Raw genomic sequence first — 24,150 nt, 5'->3', positions numbered from 1 at the left:
AGATGGGACCTATGACCACCACTCAAGGATCTCCTTATTTGGGATACTCAAGGATCTCCTTATTTGGGATTGATTCAATATTCCAAAGAAAAAAGAATTATATAACCCTACCCAAATATCAGCTTGTACTATATTGCACATATCAATCCCACTGACACTGCCTCTCCAACTTCTGGGTTTAGAGTGTGGTAAAGCCTCAAGAAAGTTGAGAATATAGTCTGCAATTCCAAAGAAGTTGGCAAATTTAAAAAGTGCCTCATGGGCTAGAAGAAAAGCAGAGGTCAGGAATTATTTTCCCTCTAATCCATGTGTTTGTAAGATACGACTATGCAGCACCAGAGATAAGGATGAAATTTAATTAAGTGTAATATTATAAAAATATAAATACAGTACTGCCTGTGAACTAAAGAAGCAGAAAACAAATAACCATTCAATGGAGGACTTCCCCCAGAGTGACAAATTACAACAAAATCAGCGCCAGGAATAGATTTCTTGATTTAAACAGTAAACCATGTTGCCTTTTATGAAGTGTATGAATGAAATTGGCAAGAGTAGCTAATTATTTATAGCTGATTAGTCTATCAAATCTCTTGGTAGAATAAGCAAAACATGAACTTTTTATAATTATTTGGAGTCAATATACTCTAAATGCAGTATACTTCATCTGTGAGGCATATACATTCTAAAGGCTTGAATTTTTTTTCTAAAGTTTTACATTTTAGTTTTAGATATTGGTATTCTGAGAACTAAAATCATGTATGACAGTTCATAATGTATTTCAGGAAAACAGAACATTTTAAATATACTTGGAATACAGAAAAACACAATGCAGAGTTTCTATTTTGTGCTTACTTTGTGGAAATGTTAAGCCTGAGATGATCAACATTAAACTATGCTAAAAACAGTGGTAGTTTAGAAATGCACCAACCTTCAGGATCCAGTAGTTTCTCTATGCCTAAATGATATTTGGCAATGTTGAATGCATGTTCCAGTCGTTGTGTGGCTGACTGCTGGCAAACCACACTATTCCAATCAAACAGGTCTGGCCTGAAACACACACAAATATAAAGACAAATATAAATCAACTTAAAATGTTTCATGAGATTCACTTCAATTCTTTCGTAGTTCCCAGACCAGGGATCGAACACATGCACCCTGCCGTGGAAGCACAGAGTCTTAAACACTGGACCACCAGGGAAGTCCCCAGTTCTGATATTTGACTGACAACCCATGCCCACATTCCTTAAGAGTTGAGTGTTACTCTTTGGTACTCCTCAATAACATTTCTCATTTAGACAAGTCACAATTTTAACAGAAAATCCTGAAGAAAACAAAGGAGAAATTATTCTATGTTATCCAAGCAACAAAAATATGTTCATCTCATCCAGTCTCATGGATTTGAATACCAGCCATTTGCTGGTATCTTCTAATTCTATAAGCCTAGCCCAGACCTCTTCCCTGAACTTCAGACTCTAGATCCATCTGCTTACTCAGTAGCTCTACTTAGAGTCATCACAAGACTCAAGCATCCAACACTGACCTTCTGATACTCATCCGCATTGTACCACCACAACTCACCTACCTCTCTTATAGTTCTCCCTTTCTCAATAATCAATGACAAGGTCAAACTTGTAGGTACTCAGCAGAGAAACCTTGGTGTCAACTTTGATGACTCTTTTACTCTCATACAACACTTAGTTGGAAATATATCCAGAATTTGACCACTTCACACTATCCTCGCTGCTAGCACCATAATCCAAACCACCATCTTAGCCTGCATACAACACTGCATTAGTTTTCTAACTGCTCCCCTATTCCCACCCTTGCCCTTGTTAATCTATTCTCAGCAGAGCTGTCAGAGTGATCTGGTAAAATGTTTCATCATAACCTTCTCAAATCCTTGCTATCGAGGGAGTAAAATTCACTGACGTAACTGCGACCTACAAGGCCCTACATGGTCTGGCTCCCCATTAACTCTCTGATTTTATTTCTTGTCTCCCTCCTCGTATTCCTCAAACAGGCTAGATAGTTTCCCACATCTGCACTTGCTGTTCCCTATTCCTGGAATTCTCCTCCCCCAGACACAGATATGGCTCACTCCTCCACTTCCTTTGGGTCTTTACTCAAAAGTCACATTGATGAGTCCTTCCCTGCCCTTCCCCCATCTAAAACTGCCTGCCCCCAAATCAAACTTACACAGAACCATTTCCTATCCCTCTTAATTGCTTTATATTTTTTCTCATTAGCATTTAACTACTATTTAACATATTATACATTTAATTAATCTTATCTATTTACCTATCTCCCGCACTTGAATGTAGACTATAGAATTATTTTTGCCAGGTTTGTTCACTTCTAGAAACCCAACCTGACACACAGGAGGGGCTCAATAAATATTTATTGACTACACCAGAGAATGAATGAGAACATACTATATGAATATCATTTTACTTAATAACGGAGAAAACACAAAGTTGTGTAAGAGGCTGTTCTTATCCTATGAGGATTTTAAATCTAACGAGGAAAAAAAATCCATACATCACAAGTTACATACATTTTAAGTGCGACAAATACAGATAATAATAATATATGGTTTTCTAAAATCTGAAGAAGTCAAGAAAGTTTTTTTTGAGGCTTAAGGGACTCTTAAATGGTGGTTTGGGTTAGATTAAAGAAAAGTGCTTGAGAATAGAATTCTAAATTGCATGGATATTAGAGAATCAGAGTTCTTAGGGAAGGAAAGAGCAGAATGTGCCCAGTCAGTCAGGACCTCACAAGTCTGGCTCCACTGGGAGATTTCTAATATCAAGTGGTGGGAGATATGGTTAGGAGGAGGATTGGGATGAGTCTATAAAAGGCCTTGGCTGTTAAGGAATTACAATTTTACCCAGCAACATTGGAAACCATTAGTTAAGTGCTTCTTCATCTTTCCTGGATCACAGATACCTTTGAGAATCCGATGAGCACTATGAAACTTCTACCCAGACAAAATTCCTATCCATAGCTTTAAACAGAATTACATAGAATTTTAGGACATTTGGGTCTGTCACTGGACTCCTGCTTAAGAACTCATGCTCTGCAAGAGAAGATGTTTCAAGGATGGGGTTAGCTGCTATTTTCTGAAACCAGAATTCAAAATAAAGGTGCAACTTTAATTCTCCTTTGACTCTCATTTCCTTTTCTCTACTTGCTCCTACCCTGTTTAATTCACCAGACTTCTGTGCACTTCTTAGTAAATCTAATCTCCCCTATATACTTCAAGTTACCCAAAGCAGCTAAAAACCCTTTAGAACCTAAAATATGTATAAATTCGGAGCTGTCTCTAGTAGTGGAAAGACTCTTAAGAAACAAAAATTAAATCCTAGACTATTTGGGGGAAGTTTTAATTTCACTATGCAACCTCTGCCCCATCTTCATTTCTCCATCTCTCATTAAGGGGAGTGGAAAAGAATATAGGTGGGAGAGTGTGGGAAACCAGTTTCTCACCTACAGCAAAGTAAACAAGGTTAAATCAGTATGATAAAAAAATAGGATTACTTCCACATTTAAGCCCTTTTCCCTTCATCCCCTTCGCCTTCTCCTTAGCCACTAACTAGTTACCTGGGTGACGAGTTATCTAAGTCATGTAATCTATTTGAGCTTCAGTGTTTTCATTTTAAAAAGGAAGGAATTGTACTGAATGGCCTTCGAGGTCTCTTCTAGCATTTAAAATCAATCTAATAAAATGTTTTAAATCATTAAAATTCACCATTAATTAACATTTTAAATAACCATGATTTTCAAATGCATAAAGAATTGTAAAACTAACCAACTGAAGAGGAAAGCCACATACCTTCCCATGCTAGCCTAGAACATAAGTCATAAATAAGAATGTGCCACCAAGGATCCCCACACTTTTGAGGAAACCGACATACTGAATGAGATAACAGAGCCTAGTAGGTAAGCAGAGTCCCCTACGAATCCATATCCTGGCTCTACAGCATATTAGCTATGAAAAGATTTCAGTCAAAAATGTAACCAGAGGATATAAAATGGAGAATTTCCCACACGTGCCCTCAGAAGAACAGAACTTAAGAATTCAGAGGCTGATTTTCTATGAATGCCTGTTTTACAGAAGATCAAGCCTTATCTCCCAATCAATGAATATCCACCAAGAATCTCTCCCCATCCTCAAGTCAATGAACTTACTGCTTGCCCTCTGGCTGTACTGCCCCCTCTCTGTGCTCCTTGCCCATATGCACAGCCTGCCCCAAACCCCCAAAAGACTCGCCTGTAAATTGTTACAGCATGTGTTTCCCAAATTGCAATTCCTCTTTTGTTCCTGAATAAACTGAATTTCTGATCATTTGACCTTGCCTCCGTTTATCTCTGTTTAGGTTGACATAACCAAATGATCTTTGGGAAACTGAGGCACAGAGAGGTTATATGATTTGCCTATTTGTGAAATGGGGACAATGATAGTATGTAAGTCATGAGAAACAGATGGGTTATTTTACTTAGAACAGGGCCTACAAAATAATAATTGCTTAAAAACACTAACTTCTATTACTTTAAGGTTAATTATATTTATAAAATAACAGTAATACGTTTTCAATGTACAGATTCGAGCCAAGAACCTATACTTACAGAAGAGATATAAATGTTACAAACATTGTTGATGCAAGAATAACAATATAATGACAGAAGTGGAGAGGAGAGAAGAGGAGGAAGTATGTACGAGGGTGATAATTTCCTCAACCTTCATTTCAGGTGGTCAACAGATCTTGTCTAAACTTGATGAAAATAAGTATACCACTGTCATTTAAAGTCACACAGGCAACAATTATAAGAATAAAATGATTATAATATAGTGATGAAATCAGGAAACAGATGGGCATAAGATGTAAATTTGTGGGCTTCATATTAAGGAATAAATCCATCTACTGTCAGAAATGAATTAATCGAGAAATAGATATATATAATTATGAAAACCGTCAGAAAGAATAAAAGGAGTTGCTGACAGTAACTACTTCTAGGAAGTGGAGAGTGATGGGATAGGGCTGAGGTCAGGAAGACACATTTTGTTTTTGTCCTTTGCCTCCCTCTCTAATGTTTGACTTTTTTTTTTAAAACCACGTGCTATGTTACTTCTATGGTAATAAATTAAAATAAGAAATCAGGAAAAAATTTAACTGCAACTTTATACTTACTGCAACTTATTTGCATATTTTGAGCATACTTCTAATCAATTATCATTTGGTTTTCCCATGAAAGTAGAATCTGGCTTCCTTTTAACTGCACTGTAGTGAACTCTGTGTTTTAATTTAATACTTTTAATTTCTTACATATTAAGATAAAATTTAGCCTTAAAGAAATATAAAGTCACTAAAAGCCTGATCTTTGGCAAGGCTCTTTGTCAATTCCTATGTTCGTTATCAAGTTCATGCCTTTGTTCTACACAGTCTTTCAATTATTGAAATCAGGACACCTCATGACATTCCTAAGTGTTCCAATGACAATCACCCTGGAACAAACAGTTCAACCATTCTCTTTTTCTTTAGATAAACAATATGTTCATCTGTCAGAGACAAAAAGAAGAGGGAGATGATTCATGAAAGAGCATTATCAACTGTGAGAAACCTCTTGAAAAGTAACCATGTTGTGTGTAAGAAGGTAGTTACTGATGATTCATTCAGTATGACAGAAGAATATATAAATGTAGATATTTGGAGAGACAAAGAGTAGGTCAGGGACAGATGTGACAGGGCAACCTGGATGTTTATTGTATTACTTACAAATACATTCAGAAATCATGAAATGGAATATTAACAAATGTAGTCTGTGAACACGCTTGCAGGACTGAAGTCTTCCACTTGAAAAGAAAATGCTAACGAGCCAACAAGGACCGCATAACCCGATCCTCGATATTTCTGTTCATCTGCAAATGTGTACATGAACAGCAAGATCAATATGTTCCGGCCCTTACTGTGAAGCATGTGGCTGCATAAATGAACACTGACTTATAATGCAGAATGAGCATCTCTATCCCCTCTCATCTGGCTGTACTGAGGCTGTGGAATATTTTTCTTCCTGTCACACTTAGGAAAAACAACATATTAACATCGCTTAACATGCCGACTGAGTGTGAGCCTGCCTCCTTTCCAAAGTCAGGTTGCTGAGTCATTCACCTGGAAACTCAGTCTAGATGGGGTTAATTAAACCCAGCTGGAGCAAGACACCTGACAAAGATGCTTATTTAGAGAGCATTTGCTCCCGGACGGGTAAACCAGGAAGAAAATTTATATTCTGGATGTTTCTAGAAGCAAGATTGGCATAGGAAAATGGTAGACTAGACTCGTCGAGAAAAGAAAGATCAAAGTGAGAAAAGATAAGCTGCATTGAAAATCAGGGCAGATGCAGTCCAGTGGCATTTCAAGCACAGTTAATAAGGCAATGTATCTGACCCTGGGGATTGGGCTGGGTAAAAGAGATGGGTAATAGGAAAACCAAAGCACATGTCCGTTAGAGTAAATGTATTATACATACAATATATATGAATGTATTCATTATATATAATGTATGTATTTATCATGTTGTTTTGCTTTTTCTTGAACTGTTACTAATTCACTTACTAAGCTTCTTTATACAAGAAAAAGCAAACAACTATTTTATCTTAGAAAATATAATAGTGTGAATATAGTTAAGGACATTTGGTTCACTATGTCACACTGAGTTCCTTTTACGAAGGTCAACAGAACAACTCTCATGCTTTATAGCAATTGCTTTGCTGTTCCAGAGCAATTGTTTCTTTTGATATTCTGAGTACTGAGTCATAGAATTAATTGTGGTCTGCTCTTTACCTTGGTTGCTAAGATTCCCAGAGCCTCTTTTACCCCTGAAATATAAGTATATATACATATATATACACACATACAGGGCCTTATGGTATTTGCTATCTAAGTATCCGACAAGAGAAATGTTTCTTTTTCACGTTATTAATCTGATGATGGTAACTAATTATACTACAGCCACTCACATAAGATCTACAACCATTTTTAACGCTACAGCTGAAGCTCATTACTAACACATTATTTGTATAGAAAGACCAACTCCATTCTTAGCAAAGTTAGAATATAACCTTGATTTTCTGGCAGTCTCAATTTCAAAGATGTTGATACCCCCTCTCCACCATAACCACATTCATGCTCTGATAGTTTTAACATTTCAACAACTAAGTGTAATATCACATAAAAATAGGATATTCTTATTCAGTACCTTCCAATGGATGGTTAGATCAATATGGTCAGCATAAATAACATGTTGCATAGTGGGAAATGATCAGGAACCATGCTGGAGAAACAGATATCAGACTCTAAATCAATACTTTTAAAAATTATTCAATGTTTCGATAATCTTACCTATGACTGTGGATGAGAGCGTTCAAAGCCAGACCATCAGACCAGCTGGTGGTGAAGTTAATGACATTAACCTGTGGATAATTACGAGTTGATTGTCGGACCCAGCTCAGGAGTATCTTTTCACTGTTGGTTTGTTGCAATCCAGCCATGATATTTTTCATTACATTTTTGACCTACGTGTGGAAAGATATTTTCATAAGGAAATGCATGAACAAGAAGCACACAAACTTAAACCTGAATGTTCTAATCTTCAGTTAATAAATACTGGCTCAGTGGTGATGACGGATTTGCACTGATCAGGCAACCCTCCCATTATGAATGGGATTCATTTGCGAAATGCTTGGCCAGTTATGAGCACCGAGATTCACTCACTCCTAGATGACAGGGCAAAGGTCAGTTTTCTCCCTGCCTCAAGAAAGAAGAGGCAGCTAGTGCTCCTTGAACAAAAGAATCTTGGAAGGATCATTCTGGACAAAGTGCCTGTCATGAACAGGGGCACCAAATGCAGACAAAATCGACTGGGGCCTGGCAGGTTGGCCCTGTGGTGGTTTCCGTCTTAGCTGTTACTCTGCCCACAGCATGAAATGCTTCTCTTGAGGGGGGGCCGGTGGGGAGGGGGAGGTAACAAGGCTCTACGCACGTTGTCCCCTTGTACTTGTTTTTGGCAGAGAGGTTAAAGGGCTTCAGGTCCGTGAGCCATACCTGGGGAGAAGGGGTGGAACATTCAAGACGCCCTCACGTGCAGAGCGGCTTGATAGTTCTAAGGCAAGGGGTGCCGTCCTGTGTGCTGGGCTCAGGAACGTCACCTCAGGGCCGTGACGAGGCCCGCTCTGTCAGCAAGTCCCACTGCTACTCTGAGAAGTCACAGCCTCCCTCCCAACACACGGCCCCCTGGCCACCTCCGGAGTCACAATCGGAATTCCCTACTTCCATTTTGTGGGCTGCGGTCACCTCTGCAGAGTCCCCTTGTTTGAGAAATTCGGCCACGTTGTGAAAGGTCAGGTAGAAGTCAAGTGCAAACAGCATGGCGGCAAAGAAAACGCCTGGGCTTTGGTTCCGAAGCCCCATCCCATCAAGCGACAGCTGTGGAGATGGCGAAGGAGACTAAGGCCGCTGTGACGCCGCGTAGGAAGTCCATTCAGGGCCTACACAAGCCCTGCCACTTGTTCAGCAGGGTGGCAGCGGCAAGGAGAAAGCCAAGGGCCAGCAGGGACCCCAGCACGGGCGCAGTGAGGAAGACGAAGGCCGAACGAGAGACGCGACTCCGCCAGCAGCTGGCGGCTTCAGGTCGAGCTGAAGAGGGCGCGCAGCCAGGAGCGCCGCGGCGCAGGACTGGGAGGGGCCGCTGGGTCCTGGGGGGTGGGGTCTGGGGGCCACGTCGTAGCGTTGGTTGGGCCCCACCCACCCTCCCACCCCCGGCTCCCGGAAGGGAAGCGGAAAGCAAGACTGTGCAAAAGGGGAAAAAGGCCAGGTTCGGTCTTATTTTCATGAATTGGTTTCTGGCCATTTGATTCTGTCCTAGGCTGTGTGCAGGTGCAAATGCCACTCGGCAGGTTGTTGTATTTCCAACTGTCACTCTTCTAATTCAGCTGCTGCAGAAATCCATTTTCTGGGTTTCGAGAATGCAGTTGACACCTCATTATAGAACAGACGGTCTACATTTTCTATTAAAGGAATCATTACTAGGCTCCTTCTTTAATGTCAGTCCCCTTATCACATACTTAAAGTAAGTATATAAGTAAATGTGAGTGGTTTTGACCACCAAGGGCTTCCCTTTTGGGCAGTATAAGGTCCATATACTACCAACATTTGATCAGATGATGAATATTTATTGTGTATTCCAAATATGACATTTTATTTTCTTCTTCATCCATGCAGAAGTTAACAAATGCCTTCGGGCAAAATACATATTTTAACATCTCCAATGTTAGTAATCCTTTTATGAAAGATTCAATGCAAATTTTAGGATAGACTATTAAATATAACTTTAAAATACTTGAAAAGGATTTGAGATGATGTTTTGTAAACGTGGGATTGATGTGAAGATGTGAAATCTTTGCATACATTTGTCACCATCCCTTGATAGCTAAATCTATTATTTAGGGGTGGATTATCCAGTTTTCTTAATTCCTTCCTGACCTGCTTATTTAGCCACTTACTTACTGAATAAATAGGTCAAATAGTTATGTAAGATATATAATTTTTCTCATCATAGTCTAAAGTTATAAAATATACAGCCTCCATGTACAGAGACTGCAGGATGTGTCCTGTGTGTCCTGTGCTGAACCAGGGTTGGAATCGGCAGACACTGGCTCAGTGGTGTTGATGGATTTGCACTGATCAGGCAACCCTCCAATGATGAATGGGATTCATTTGTGAAATGCTTGGCCAGACTGCCCTCTATGCAAATAATGTTAAAGAACAACATGGTATTCGATCCAAAGCTCCTTTAGCATCATTATGTCACTAATTCAGCTTATCAGCCTCAGCCTCATTGCTGTTGCTTCTACCTGGGTGCAAATGTTGCTGAGAAAAAAATAATAATAAAGGGCAATGTGAGATAACAGTTCTTCTTTTCCTACAGAAAAGAGAGTTACCAAGAAATCTTTATTAAGGATCCACCTTCAGTCAAACACTGAGCGGCTCCTATGGGGAGTCTTTAAGCAGAAAAATTCCCCACCCTCAGGGCTCACAGAAAGAATCAATGTAAATAAATATGTGTGTGTGTGAATACAGCTATACATCTATTTTTTAAAGGAAAAAAATGGAATGTCTTTGAGCACTGATTTCAAAAAATGACTAGGAGTTAACGGGGCAAAGAAGGTGTGATGGACCTGCAGATGCACTACCTTTAAGGATTCTCCTTTAAGGAAGGGCTTGTTTCTCCAGCTGTCCTGAGGCAGACATCACCCATGAGTCCCCTCAGGAACTACTTGAGTGGCACAAGCATGTCACCTATGGTGACATCCCTCCTAGGGCAGCACACATTATTAACTAATGAAGGGAAATTGTATACAGACTCAACCATTTCAGCCCCACTCGTGATAACTCTAAAGGCTCATTCTAGCTCCCAGTTCTCCATGGAGTTCAAGAAGGCTTTTGGGTGTGCATCCATGAACAACCTGCCTGCCAAACTCAGAGTCTGCTTCCCAGAATCCATCCTGTAACTAAAAGGAGTTACAGCAGAGGGGTAGGACTGAAGAGAGGGAGGAATAGTCTTCTACAAGGGATGGATGGTAGTGTGTGAAAGACCTTCAGAAGATCGAGACCTGTTTTGCCCAGAAGGCACTAGGTAGGCAGGAGGTTACAGTAAGGGCTTTCAGCAGTGCAAAATCCATCTTTCTCTTATCTGTTGTGCACATAGTAAATAACATAAACATTCCAGTGTAAAGGAGCCCTGGAATTGAGTATTTCTTTTGAGGTAGCCAGCAAAGGTGGGGGTCTGACCTTGAGAGCACACCACTGTTAGTGATACCAAGCAGGACCCTGTGGGACTCCTGGGCACAAAAGCCTTTCTGTGTCCCCCATTTCTTGATTACAGGAAATAGGCTTTCTTCAGCCTCCATGACCTTCCCTGAGTTCCAACGAGCAGATTTAAACAGTTGCTAATTAGGGAAGGGAAGGGATGCAGAGACAAGGGAGGAGCAGTCAAGAGAAACAGTAGTGCAGCCTTGGGACAAGGTCCAGGTTCCCCCTCAAGGGATACACATAACAATATCTTTGAGCTGTTTTGCAGATACTGAAACCTCCACCAGGTGGGAGAAGTTAACAGTGTGCTGCCCAAAAGCACCTACACCCCAGACGGGTTGGAACCAGGAGTTTGATGATGCCAACTCCCACTTACCTCACCACCAACTAATCAGAAGAATGTCCACAAGCTGATCACACCCTCTTTGAACAATTACTATAAAACTCCTCACTACCCCCTCCTGGTTGGGATACACAGTTTTGAGGGCATTAGCCCGCTGTGGCCCCCTTTGCCTGGCAAAACAATAAAGATATTCTTTTCTACTTCACCCAAAACTCTGTCTCTGAGAATTAATTTGGTGTCGGGGTACAGAGGCCAGATTCAGCTTCATTAGCAGGATATGTTTTTATCTCCAGCTGGTTCCCAGAACCGAGGTGACCCCCTGCCCCACTAAAAAGGATGGTTTGCACTTTAAAAGAAGGAAGAAAGGGACACCTAACACACATTGTCTACTTCACAATTTTGCTCAAAGCTGCTTACTCCTCGATACAGGCATTATTTTTCAGGCAAATCATTTCATTTAAGTAGAAACCAGAAAAGCAGTGACACGGGAAATGGGGTTGGCATTCCTGAGTTTCTGCAAGTTCAGAGAGCAGGCCTCCACAGCAATAGTAATAACATAGTATATGACACTGGAACCAAAGATTCACATCTTTCCATCTCTTCATGTCATTCTTAATCTCATAGATCTGGAAAGTACATTAGGTTGGCCAGTGTGTCCTTTAATCTTTACTGAGACTCAAGGGCTTCTTTGACTATTTTATAAGAAGGCAAATACACACTCTTGGTGAAAATATCTTCTGCGATTCATTGGGTTATAATGAGGAGTATCGAGCAGGAGGAACTTTTAGAAAGTGATTTAGTAGTTTTAGTAGAACAGGGCAGTGTGATAGAAGAGAGATAAGATAAAGAGGCAGAGGCTGGGAAGAGTCTACATCCTTGCAATCACAAGGATATGGTGGTTTGAGGACATAGATGGAAAACAGAAGACTCTAAGAGAAGTCTCAGACCAGCAAAGACTGCAAAAGCATTCCTTCTGGTATTCCTCATGTGAAAGCCCTTCCACATGCTAATTAAAAAAATGAGCACACGCACAAGCAAATGAAGAAAATATCAGACAGGGTAGTTTTAAACTCTATCCTGCAGTGAGTTGAGAGGGAATTGGAAAGGGTTTTGAGGAGATAAGAAAGGGTGAGATCATATGAGAGACAGTTTGGGTGATAAATACAATTAAAATAGCCTTTTGGGGCTCTGAGCACGCCTAAGTCCTCCTGCTGGCTTTGTCATGACTGCCATCTGTGCAACTCAAAGTGTTTCCTGCAAGCTGGGGTCTCTCCATGAACAATTTGTTACGAGGCCATAAGATAAATATCAATACAATAGTTGATAGTCCGTTAGAAACTTCCATAGCAATTTTACAGAGTCCTATTTATGTCGGTTGAGCTTAATGATAAAAAAGAAGCTTGGGGGCTTCCCTGATGGCGCAGTGGTTGAGAGTCTGCCTGCCGATGAAGGCGACGCGCCTTCGTGCCCCGGTCCGGGAAGATGCCACATGCCGCGGAGCGGCTAGGCCCGTGAGCCATGGCCGCTGAGCCTGCGCGTCCGGAGCCTGTGCTCCGCAACGGGAGAGGCCACAACAGTGAGAGGCCCACGTACCACCAAAAAAAAAAAAAAAAAAAAAAAAAAAAAAGCTTGGGTTTTATGTGTCTCTTTATTTCATTTTTCTAATGCTTCAGTTTTATTGTAATTTACACACAATGGAAAAGGGGGGAAATACTGCTCCTTCCTCAAGATAGTTTGATAAGTACTGAGCAACAGAAGGAAACCAGTTTGGTGGGGGACGCTATGTTGCCTTGCTGGTTCTATTTGACACCATCACTACATGAAAAACGCCCAGAATTGAGAATCTTGGGCTCATTTGAGGCTCTTATGAGCTATTCTCTGTTGTCAGCCGTTATGGTTGTTCTCTCTCTCTTCCCATATTGCTGTGAAATAGGACTGAGCCAGTTCAGAGTATTTACAATAAAAGATATGGGAGTCAACTGGAAGAAAAATATGGGTACTGAGTTCAGTAGGTATACCTCTGGTCTACATACTGTCTGACTCCGAGCAGTACCAACCTACAATTCAAGTTAAAAGTCAACCTTACTAAAGGAAGTAGTGATACCTGCTACGATAGGAATGGACCTCAAAGATTATGTTCAGTGCAAGAAGACAGATATAAAAGAATATATATTGTATGAGTGCATTTGGTATGCAATGTCCAAAAAGGCAGACATATAGAGACAGATAATAGATGAATGGTTGCCTAGGGTTGGGGGTGGGAGAGGAGAGTGATGGTAAATGGACATGAGATTTATTTTTAGTGTGGTGGAAATGTGCTAAAGTTAGATTGTTGTGATGATTGTACAACTCTGTAAATATCCTAAAATGTTTGAAAGATGGGGGGAATTGTTTCTTCCTCAAAATAGTTTGAGAAGTGCTGGGCAACAGAACTAAACCAGTTTGGTATACTTTGCATTTTACACATAGAACAGGTAAACTTATGATATATAAATTATATCTCAAAAAAAGCTGTTATATAAAAACGTAATCTCTACCAGTAAAAAGAGCCGGCATCTCATTTACCCTCCAAATTCTTAAAATATGAGTGGAAAAAAAAAAGAGTTATTAGTATGATATGCCTCTAAGGAAAATGGTACACTGTACTGAGTGCTTTATGGTAATTCTCTCATTTAATCCTGACAAGAAATACACGTGTTCATTATTTTTTTTTCACTTTTGATAGTGAGGGAATTATGGCCCAGAAAGGGATGACATTATATCCAATGTCACTAAGATGGTAAATGAGGAAGTTAAAACTTAAGTTCCTGTCGGTCTGACTAAAAAAATATATACTCTTCACTAAACCAATGATCTGTGATCCATTTTGCAGAGGACCAGTAAATATAGGCATTCAGAAGACCCTGTGCTGAGGTGGTTCGGAAAAAATGCAATTTCCAAATCAGACTATGAAGTAAGTTTTTCTGTATAACACATATACAGATCATGATATCCCAATAATCTTTTATTGGCATTAGTTTACACTGAGAATACACACGATTCACAGAGTCTTATTCATTTGATAGTGATTAACAGGAAAAATACCCCTCTTCTTACAAAACTATGCAGATTTACTTTTAGGTGAGTTACAAAAGACTATTTGTGAAAAGTTTTCTTTTTTCTTTTGCCTCATCTGTACCCAGTGAAATAAAATTTAGAAAAATATTCCTGCGAATGTGCTAGAACCTGTTTTATAATCTGCTGATACTTCACATTGCAGATGACAATCATCCCAGTTTAAAAGGCAGCACTATGGAGATGGGCTGTGTACTGTTAGGGATATACAGGTTTTGCAAATCAATGGTAAAAATGAAAGGAAGGATCAGCTACTTTACCTTCCCCCACCAAAAAAAAATCATCAGGATTCTTACCTGCCAGTGGAGGATTATATTCCAAATCAAACCAAGAGTCAGTTTATGATTTCCATCTACTATGTCAGTGCTTCCAATATTCACTAAATCAACCTGTTAAAGATAAAGGGGAAACATTTGAAGGAAGGAGACAAAATGTCTGTTTGAAAAGAAAACAAAATGCAAAGGTAGTTGCATTTATCTATTTCCAGAGCCTAAGCAGCATTATAGCTTTTTAAAAATAATCTAAAAATGAAACAAACTGCATTTGCAACTGAACTTTCTGTAACAAACAAGTGTCCCCAAACACATTTACAAAGAGATAGGAAATGAGTGTACTTTTAGTGTATAAATAAATTACTGCAGATTAAAGATTCCAATAAGAGTATCTCCAGGGCTTCCCTGGTGGCACAGTGGTTGAGAGTCCGCCTGCCGATGCAGGGGACACGGGTTCGTGCCCCAGTCCGGGAAGATCCCACATGCCGCTGAGCGGCTGCGCCCATGAGCCATGGCCGCTGAGCCTGCAAGTCCGGAGCCTGTGCTCCGCAACGGGAGTAGCCACAACAGTGAGAGGCCCGCGTACTGCAAAAAAAGTACCTCCAAATAAAATATATAATAATGATAACTCATAAAGGATGCTTAAAATTAAAAAGTGCTTCCTAGGACATAATTGAAACTCAAAAATAGAAATTTCATCAATCCTTTTATCTAGCTCAGAGGAGTGCTATTGTAATTAGGGGTGACTGCATTTGACTAAAATGTCCTTGCTTTAGAATTACATGTTAGAACTCTACTAAACAATGGAGCTAATGGCCGGCTCTCTTTTCTCTATCTAGGACTGGGTTTGGGAATTAAAATTTGGCAGAGTTTTATTTTTTCAAGACAAATCCCATCTCCTGTCCTTCTTGCTCCTAACGTTTTTAGGTGGAGTCAGGTTACACATACACATCAGGCAAATGAGCACATGAAAAGATATTCAACATTACAAGCCATTAGGGCAATGCAAATTATAAACATAAAGAGTTAACACTACATACTTATCATAATGGAAAAAGTTTAAAAAATATAGTGACAATATCAAATGCTGATAAGGATATAGAGAAATTGGGTCACTCATGCTTTGCTGGTGGAAATGTAAATAGTACAGCAACTCTGGAAAACATTTCCAGCAGTTTCTTACAAAATTGAACATGTGCTTACCATACAATCCAGCAATTGGGCTCTCAGGCATTTATTCTAAAGCAATAAAAACTTCTGTTTATACAAAATCCTATACTTAAGTGTTCATACTAGCTTTATTTGTAACAGCCAAGAACTGGGAACAACCCAGATGCCATACAAGGGTGAATGGTTAAACATATTGGTACATCCATACCGTGGACTACCACTCTGCAATGACAAGGAACATCTATTGATACATGCAGCAACTTGCGTGAATCTCATGGGCATTATGCTGAGTGAAAAAAAAACAAAGCCAATCGCAGAGGGTTACATACAGTATGATTCTATTTATATAACAGCTTTGAAAAGACAAAATTACAGAAATGGAGAACAGAGTCGCAGTTGCCAGAGGTTAGGAACTGAGGTGGGGTGGGAGGGGCAGGTGGATGTGTTTATAAAAGGGTAGCACAAGGGATACTTGTGATGATGGATCTGTTCTGCACTTGACTCTGATGGTGGATACACAAATGTACACATGTGATAATGTTGTAAAGAACTAAAAACACGTGGCCACACACACACAAAAGTACAAGTAAAACTTGGGAAACATAAATACTACTGGTGGATTGTATCAATGTTGATGTCCATGGTAATATTATACTATAATTTTAATGTATGTTACCATTGGGTTAGAGCTGCATTAAGGGTACACATGATCTTTCTGTATTATTGCTTATAACTACATGTGAATTTACCATTATCTCAAAGAAAAAAGTTAACTTTAAAAATGAGTATCCAGGGATACTTTAAAAAGAGAGAATATCACAATAAAGCAAATATGCAACTTCAGATTAAGGTCTATACAATGGGAGTGAAACTGTCACAGCAAGGGTTGAGGGCTGAGAATTCAGATTTCTCTCCCTACTTACTATCCCTAGGCTCACTGATACCTTTGGTTGACTTTTCTTTTGGCTGTCTCCAGGACTCTGCCATTTTGTCTTGTCCTGAGGGTATTGATCTGAGAGAGTTTCCCATTTATCCTCCTCTAGGGAGCTTCACTAAATAGCCGAGATTCATTTTGGTTAAACCTTTCATTCTCTCAGGCTGTAAACCTTTACTGAATTAAGTCTCACTTGGATCTGTCTTTCCCTCTTGTCTCTTCCTCCAGTAAGATGGGTTTACCATTTTCTCACTCAATGTTAAAATATATTCTTTATCATTCATCTTAATTTTCTAAATCCTATTAATTATAACTTTTAAAACTATGAAGCTATGTGGGAAATCCAGGTGAAAAGAATAAAAAGGCTACTCTTCAGTTTCATTGCCAAATCACTCCCAATTACTCCCCACGTAAACTTATTTGTAGGTTCAATGGATAATCTAATACTTAAATTTATTTTTATATCCCAACTATATACAAATTATTGGTGGATTGGATTAAAACAAATAATTGATACAGAAAAATGTAGAATCATTGAAATAAGGATAAAAGATCTAGATACAAGTCCATAGTTTAATTCCACACATAATTTATAGTAGAGGACATTACTAAGCTATGCAATAGATTACATGTGAGGATGGTACCACATGGACATTACAGAGAAGTCAGCCTGAAGTAAATGGACAGCATATAAATGGACATTTAAGTAAGCCTGTATTGAAGAGTGGATGAGCAGAAGTCCTGAAAGCTGGTTAAGGTGAAAGACCTTGATTTTCTTGGGTATAGGAAAGTCAAGGTGATACTGCCATTGTCACACATTACACGTCTGCTTATTTCTACAATGCAGATGCTTCTCATTGGATAGCTGAATTTTAGTAGTACCCCATGCAAATTTTTCCTAATTCAGTGCTGAAGTAAATATCAGAATTTCAAATCACTGGGTATTCATATAGATTTTTTTCCTATACATGCAAACAATAATTTGCCATGATACCTTCATTTTAATTATACAAAGTAGATACAACAAGTTTCTAGAATTTAGATCCCAGGGGAGATGAATAACTCCTGAACAAGAAAGCACCATCATCTACATTTCAGCTGGGGATTCCTCATGTGGCAGTAGAGGGGAGGGGCTCTCCATGTGGAAAAGATGCTATAACTTTAAGAATTGGTTTACTGATTAATTCATTCAACAAATTCATATGTCAGGCACTGATGTACTTAGAACACAAAAGGGAAAAATACTCCTGCTTTCTGGAACTTAATTATAGTGACAGTGAGAATCACACCATATATTTTTGAAGATTTAATTATTTAAATAAAGAACATGTGATTTCTAGAAAATAGATATACTTGGGGAACCACTGCTGGTAGTTAAGTTTAGACTTGCCATAGGGATCATCCTGGGGAGACTAAGAGCAAGCAGCAGGCACTTAGATACCAGCTGCCCCTATCCACTCTCATAAGCTTGTTCTCTGTGTGAGTAGGGAGATGATTCCTCCATTTATTTATCCCCATAAAATCCCTTTTAAAATTCAATCTATATTATATCAGGGACTGTGCTTAGGCCTGATAAAGAAGACTAAGGTAGAATCCCTAATGTCAAAAAGCTCACGGGCTAATAGCAGGTCACAAAATAAAAGTTAATTAAAATTAGGTAGGATCCAAAAATTCCACTTCTAGGTGTATATCCAAAAAAATTGAAAGCAGAGACTCAAACAGATATTTATACATCAATGTTCACAGCTATTCACAATAGCCTAAAGGTGGAAATGATCCAAATATCCATTGACAGATGAATAGATAAAGAGGACATAGTATATATATACAATGGAGTATTCTTCAATATTAAAAAGAAAGGAAATTCTGATACATGCTACAACGTCAGTGAACCTTGAAAACATTATGCTAAGTGAAATTATCCAGCCATAAAATAAAAAATATTATATGATTCTACTTATGTGAGATACCTAGAATAGTCAAATTTATAGAGAAAGAACGTAGAATAGAGGTTACCGGGGGCTAAGAGAGAGGTGATTACAGAGTTTTTTTAAACAGGTAAGAGGTTCAGTTTGGGATGGTGAAGACGTTCTGGAGATGGATAGTGGTGATGGTTGCATACATAGGGGAATGTATAATACTAATGCCACTCAATTGTACACTTAAAAATGGTACACCAATTTTTAAAAATGTTTAAACTGGTAATGTATATGACATGTACATTTCACCACAATAAAAATAAATAATAAAAAGAAGTCACTGGCACATACACACGCCTTAGACAATATCTAAAGGAATGTGCATAGTTGTGTTCCAATAAAACTTATTTATAACCACTGGAAAAAATTAGGTAGGCAACTGTGTCTCATGGACACCCAGTAGAGAAAAAGAAATTTTTGTGACAGTGTAAGCAAAAGAAAGAGGAAATATTCAGTGTTGACCAAATCTGTAAAGAAGGAATATAAAACTGGAACAAATAAAGGGGGTGTGTGTGGAAGGAATGCCAAGAAGACACATGTGACTAAGGATATGGGGGGCAAGCGTAAAAGATATTACATGGTTGGGAATTAGAAGTGTTGTACTCAGGGACAAGGTGGCATGTGTGAAGTTGTTAAACAATCTGGGGCAGGATTATGAAGAGTCTTAAAAAATCTCAAGGAATGCAAGGAACAAGTTAGGCTACTATGAGGTAGAAAAATAATAATACCAGAAAAGTTGAACAGATCTTGGCTAATTCTTATGGGCACTGAGAAAAAAACTAGCTGAGATTCATTATAAATGTCTCTAACCAGTACAAGGATGCTTACATTTTTGTCAGGGACAACAAACCTTTTCACAATTCTCAACTCTAAGAAATGTGCATTTTATAGTAATATACTGCATCTTTAATTACAACTTTACAAGTGAAGCAGTGATAACCATTTGACCATTTCTTTTGTCAACCTTCAATAAACAATAAGAGCATAGTATTAAATCTTAGTTTTATAGGGATATTCTGTAGACAGTTACAATAATGTAATCCAATTTATGTAACTTTCTGTTGATTTGCAATTATATTTTGTTAGTTCACTTTTTTTATTGCCAATGTTACTCACTATACTATCCTATCCAGTAGGCCAGTTTTGTTGGTGGTGCTTGCCATAGGGTGCAATGAGTAAGTAGCATGGCTTTTAAGTGGTATTTCACACATATATTCTCAACTGTGTGTGCCTTAGAGGGTAATCTTATCACACTGCAATTATTACCAATCATCATTCCTTTCTAAAGGTTCATATTTGATCAAGTTGTGTTGTCATAGGTAGGTATTTTGTCATCCTGTAGTTGGGTTGTAAGAAACACAACTAACCCCATTTTTTGAGTGGTAAACTATATGTTAATCTTTGTACCGTTTTCTATGTCTGTGTATATGTACATATGTATGTGTGTATATATCATTTCATTTTTGTTCTTTTTAGAAATATTGTATTTCTTTATATATAAGACCACACAAATATTATTTTATACAAATGCATGAATGAGATCTTATACATGCCTCTCCTATTGTTCTTGAGACAAGTTTTCTTTTCCATTTTGCTTGCCCCACTTTCTTCCCAACTTCTTTCCTAATCTGGCCTAAAAAGCTCCCTATTCATATGATCAGTGTATGTGTGACTGTGCATGTGTGATATCTTATAAACACAAATTTGTGAGGTTTTATAGTCTACAGATGGCATATTATTCAGGTTCTATTGAATATTGCTTTTATCAAACAATAAACTCTTTTATTTGTTCATTTTCATGGCTAATCCATTTGACTCTCAATTTTCGTATGCTTGCTGTTGTTAATAATGCCCCATATCTCACCATGTAGCTATGAATTATATTGATATTTTTTAAATCATTACTAGCTCTTCTCAAATAATCATCACCATGCCGCACAATTGCTTCTCCGCTTTCTTTTACGTAGTTTTTTCCTAATATATGCTCTGGAATTACATCTTCCAAGGATTATCAATCTAATTTCCAAATAACTATGAAAAGGGAAAATAAAAATTAAAATACGTTAATATCTATGTTAAATGAATAATTATGTGTCTGTCTAGTAAGCAAAACAAAAACCATTTATATGACATATATGCTAATAAATGGATTCTGTGTGTGTGTGGGAGGGTGTAAAGGCTGTAACAAGCACAAAATAACAGGAAATTCAATCTTGAGGTCACTGAGGAGGCCGAAAGTTATGTTTCCCTGTTTTGCATAATGAAAGCATCTGACACCAAATGAATAGGTGTGAAAATTGATATTATGTGTGAAAATTAAATAGCATGCATTGAATTTTTGCAGAAAAAGTTCACCTCCACATGAAGATTGGCTTTAGGAGTTCCTGCAAACAGGCCTAAGACTCTACTCAGAAAGTAACATTAGATTCTGGCTCAGAGTTTTGCAGTGTTATCTGTGGAAGATGCTTTACTCAAACATAATTCTGGAATATATAGAAAATTCTCACCATTTGCTTTTTTTTTTTGGCCGCACCACAGCACACAGGATCTTAGTTCCCGGACCAGGGATCGATCCCGGGCCCCCTGCAGTGGAAGCGTGTGGAGTCCTAACCACTGGACCACCACGGAATTCCCTCTCCATTAATGGAACCTTACTGTGGCTCCAGCAGAATATTTAAATGTGAACTCATAGGAAAAAATCCCTTGGGTTAGGATGAGCTGGCTGTAAAAAAATGCACCTAGGAAACTTAAGGAATTGGCTTTTGGAATACAGTAGTCTATTGTTATCCATTTTATAGGTGTGAGAACACGAATTGAAGGGACTTCCTATTCTGTCCCCACGTTAGTAGCTAGACTAAAATATCTGATTTTGTACAAAAATTTATATTTAGTAATTCTACGATTAATATATAAGTATTCCAGAGAGCACTGCTCCTTCCTGGTGTTCTACCTACTAAATGAGTTTACTAACCACTGGGCATGAGGAACAATTCTTTTCCATTGCTTATTCAAGAGAATAATGTTTGTTTTATCCGAGGTTTTGCTTTATCCCCAGTTCCTTCAAGGCTTGGATGCAATCTAGCATTGTCGGTAATATTTTCTACAAGCTAAATTTAGATAGCCCACGGGGGTTATACTGAAAGGATTTATACATATAATACTGATATATGTAAGATTTAAGAATACTTAGGAAAACCATAAGATTTAAAACGAACCTGAAATGTAATGGTTTAGTGAAAGGAGATTACTGACCTAGACAAGTTTATATTATTTTTGATTAGTTTTACAGGAAGAAGGATAGCAGAATGAGTTCATCAGATATAAACTGCACACAGTGACTTTGGAATGAGGAACATTTGACATTTAAAAACTTGCAATAACCAGGTCAAATAATGAAAATGGAACTTCTCAGGGTAAAACAGAAGGTAAAAGAATAAAGGTAAATAAATGCAAGGGAGTGATATTCCTGTGATATATCTGACAAGGTTCTAAGGAATAAATCTCTTACAAATATTTCCATGCTTTTGAAATTTTTGGTGGTGGCAGGGAGATGGATAAACTTTTCCAGTTTTAGTTTGTAAATAATTTAAGCATATGCATTCCTAACATGGATGTTGTAGAAAGTTATGTCTCATTCAATAAAGGAACCATCATCTTTCCAATAAATGATATTCTTGCCTTTTTAGACAACCACTGAGAAGGACATTTTATAACTACAGGGACTAATGAAAACACATCTTGTATCATTCAGCCAGTTGATATTAGGTTAGGGCTAGGAGGTTCCTCATATGTTTCAAAGGATGTGGTTCTTCTAGATCACTTCAGATTTCAACATTTATCCTAAGGAGGAGTCACTTTTGTTCCTTAATATGCAGAATACAATCTGAGATTTTATTTTCATTAGGCATGGGGTAAGGGATAAGGGCAAGCAGTCTTTGTACTTATCAGTCTTGGTATGTGCGTTTAAATAACTGAAAAATGCTGCTGATTAAACCTTATAAAATAACTTCACATAGAATGTAAGATTATAAAAGGAACCATGATGTACCAAAAAAAAAAAAGGAACCATGAAATATCATCTTTAAGAGTTTGAGTGGATTTCCTTAACCAGAATCTTAAACAATAACTAACATTTAGGGAAAAACCATGCATTGGGATTTATCAAATAAACAGCCCTCCTGATAGACCTCATGCAGATACTTCTACCTTCTATATATTTGGTTCTTTCAGATCCATACATTTCTTTCTCATAAACTGTTTATAACAGAGAATCTCTTTCCAACACTCAAGACAAACAGGATTTGCTTTTTAAATGTGCTGAGTGCCTTTTATAAAACATCTGCCATCATGCAGTCAAGCTAAAGAGACTTCTCCATGTTCAAGAGAAATTCCTCAAGTATTTATATAATCCTTCCAAACATAATGCATTTAAAAGATCAAAAATTTAGAAAAAGCAAAGGAGTTTCACTGCCCTGCAGCATGTGCTTTTATACTGTGTTTAAGGTTCATATAAAATTTTAAGACTTATGGGCATAAATCATACCCACTTTTGCCATTGAAAGATGCATGTAATGAATCTTTTATTATTAAATGATGAATAGTTCAATATATACAACATCAAGGGTGGGCTGCATTGGCCATTGTGGCCTTGGGTCTCTACTGGCAGGTTTTTTTTCTTCCCTCTCATATCTGTACATTCAAAGTGTTATTTTTTATTTTAAACAAATATAGAAATTTGCATTGAAAAATACCTTTCAAAAGCACATTTTGACATAGAATACATCATAAGACTTAGTACTGGGAACACACTATAAAGATACTACCCCCTAACTTTAGTGACTAAGCTCTACATAATTCATTAAATATTTTTCACCATCCACCATATACCACATATTAACTGTCGAGGACAAAGACTAAAAAATGAACTGTTTTATCAAATTGCTTAAAGACTAGTGAAATGAGTTAAAATTTCTCTCTATTTTGGATGCATTTATGATAATCATACATCACAAGGTAACTCTTAACAGAACTGTGTTTTTGTTTGTTTATACATTTCCTCTTTGACACTAAAGATTTTAAGCAGTTAATTTAAAAAATCTCATAATGTTAAGGAAATATAAACATTAAAATGGTGAAAGAATATTGAAACAAACATAGCAAAATAGAAATTTCAATGCAGGTAGTCTTATTGAACATAAGGTACAGAACTAAACTTTTTGGCAAAGTAGCTCTTATAACTAAACTAAGCAAAATTTCCTAGATGGAATATTGTATACTAGAGGGCTTCATTTGCTTCCCTCTATAAACCTGCCCTCAAAAATGATTTCACAGGGGCTTCCCTGGTGGTGCAGTGGTTGAGAATCTGCCTGCCGATGCAGGGGACACGGGTTCGTGCCCCGCTCTGGGAAGATCCCACATGCCGCGGAGCGGCTGGGCCCGTGAGCCATGGCCGCTGAGCCTGCGCCTCTGGAGC

General features: G+C 38.1%; 1 protein-coding gene across 2 annotated transcripts in view; it reads right to left on the bottom strand.

The window, feature by feature from the left end:
• The window catches only part of DMD (dystrophin), a 2,128,065-nt gene that overhangs the window by 1,730,052 nt on the left and 373,863 nt on the right, over nt 1–24,150 (bottom strand). For both annotated transcript variants that reach the window (XM_067723245.1, XM_067723244.1), the window contains exons 5-7: nt 14,619–14,711; nt 7,398–7,570; nt 929–1,047 (exon numbers count right to left, since the gene is read on the bottom strand). In XM_067723245.1, coding sequence (XP_067579346.1) covers nt 929–1,047; nt 7,398–7,570; nt 14,619–14,711 — 385 coding nt within the window. The remainder of the gene's footprint in view (nt 1–928; nt 1,048–7,397; nt 7,571–14,618; nt 14,712–24,150) is intronic.

The sequence above is a fragment of the Pseudorca crassidens genome, chromosome X, assembly GCF_039906515.1.
Source record: "Pseudorca crassidens isolate mPseCra1 chromosome X, mPseCra1.hap1, whole genome shotgun sequence".
NCBI classification, from domain to species: Eukaryota; Metazoa; Chordata; class Mammalia; order Artiodactyla; family Delphinidae; genus Pseudorca; species Pseudorca crassidens.
The sequence above is the reverse complement of the archived record's forward strand: the minus strand, read 5'-3'. Positions and strand labels throughout refer to the sequence as shown.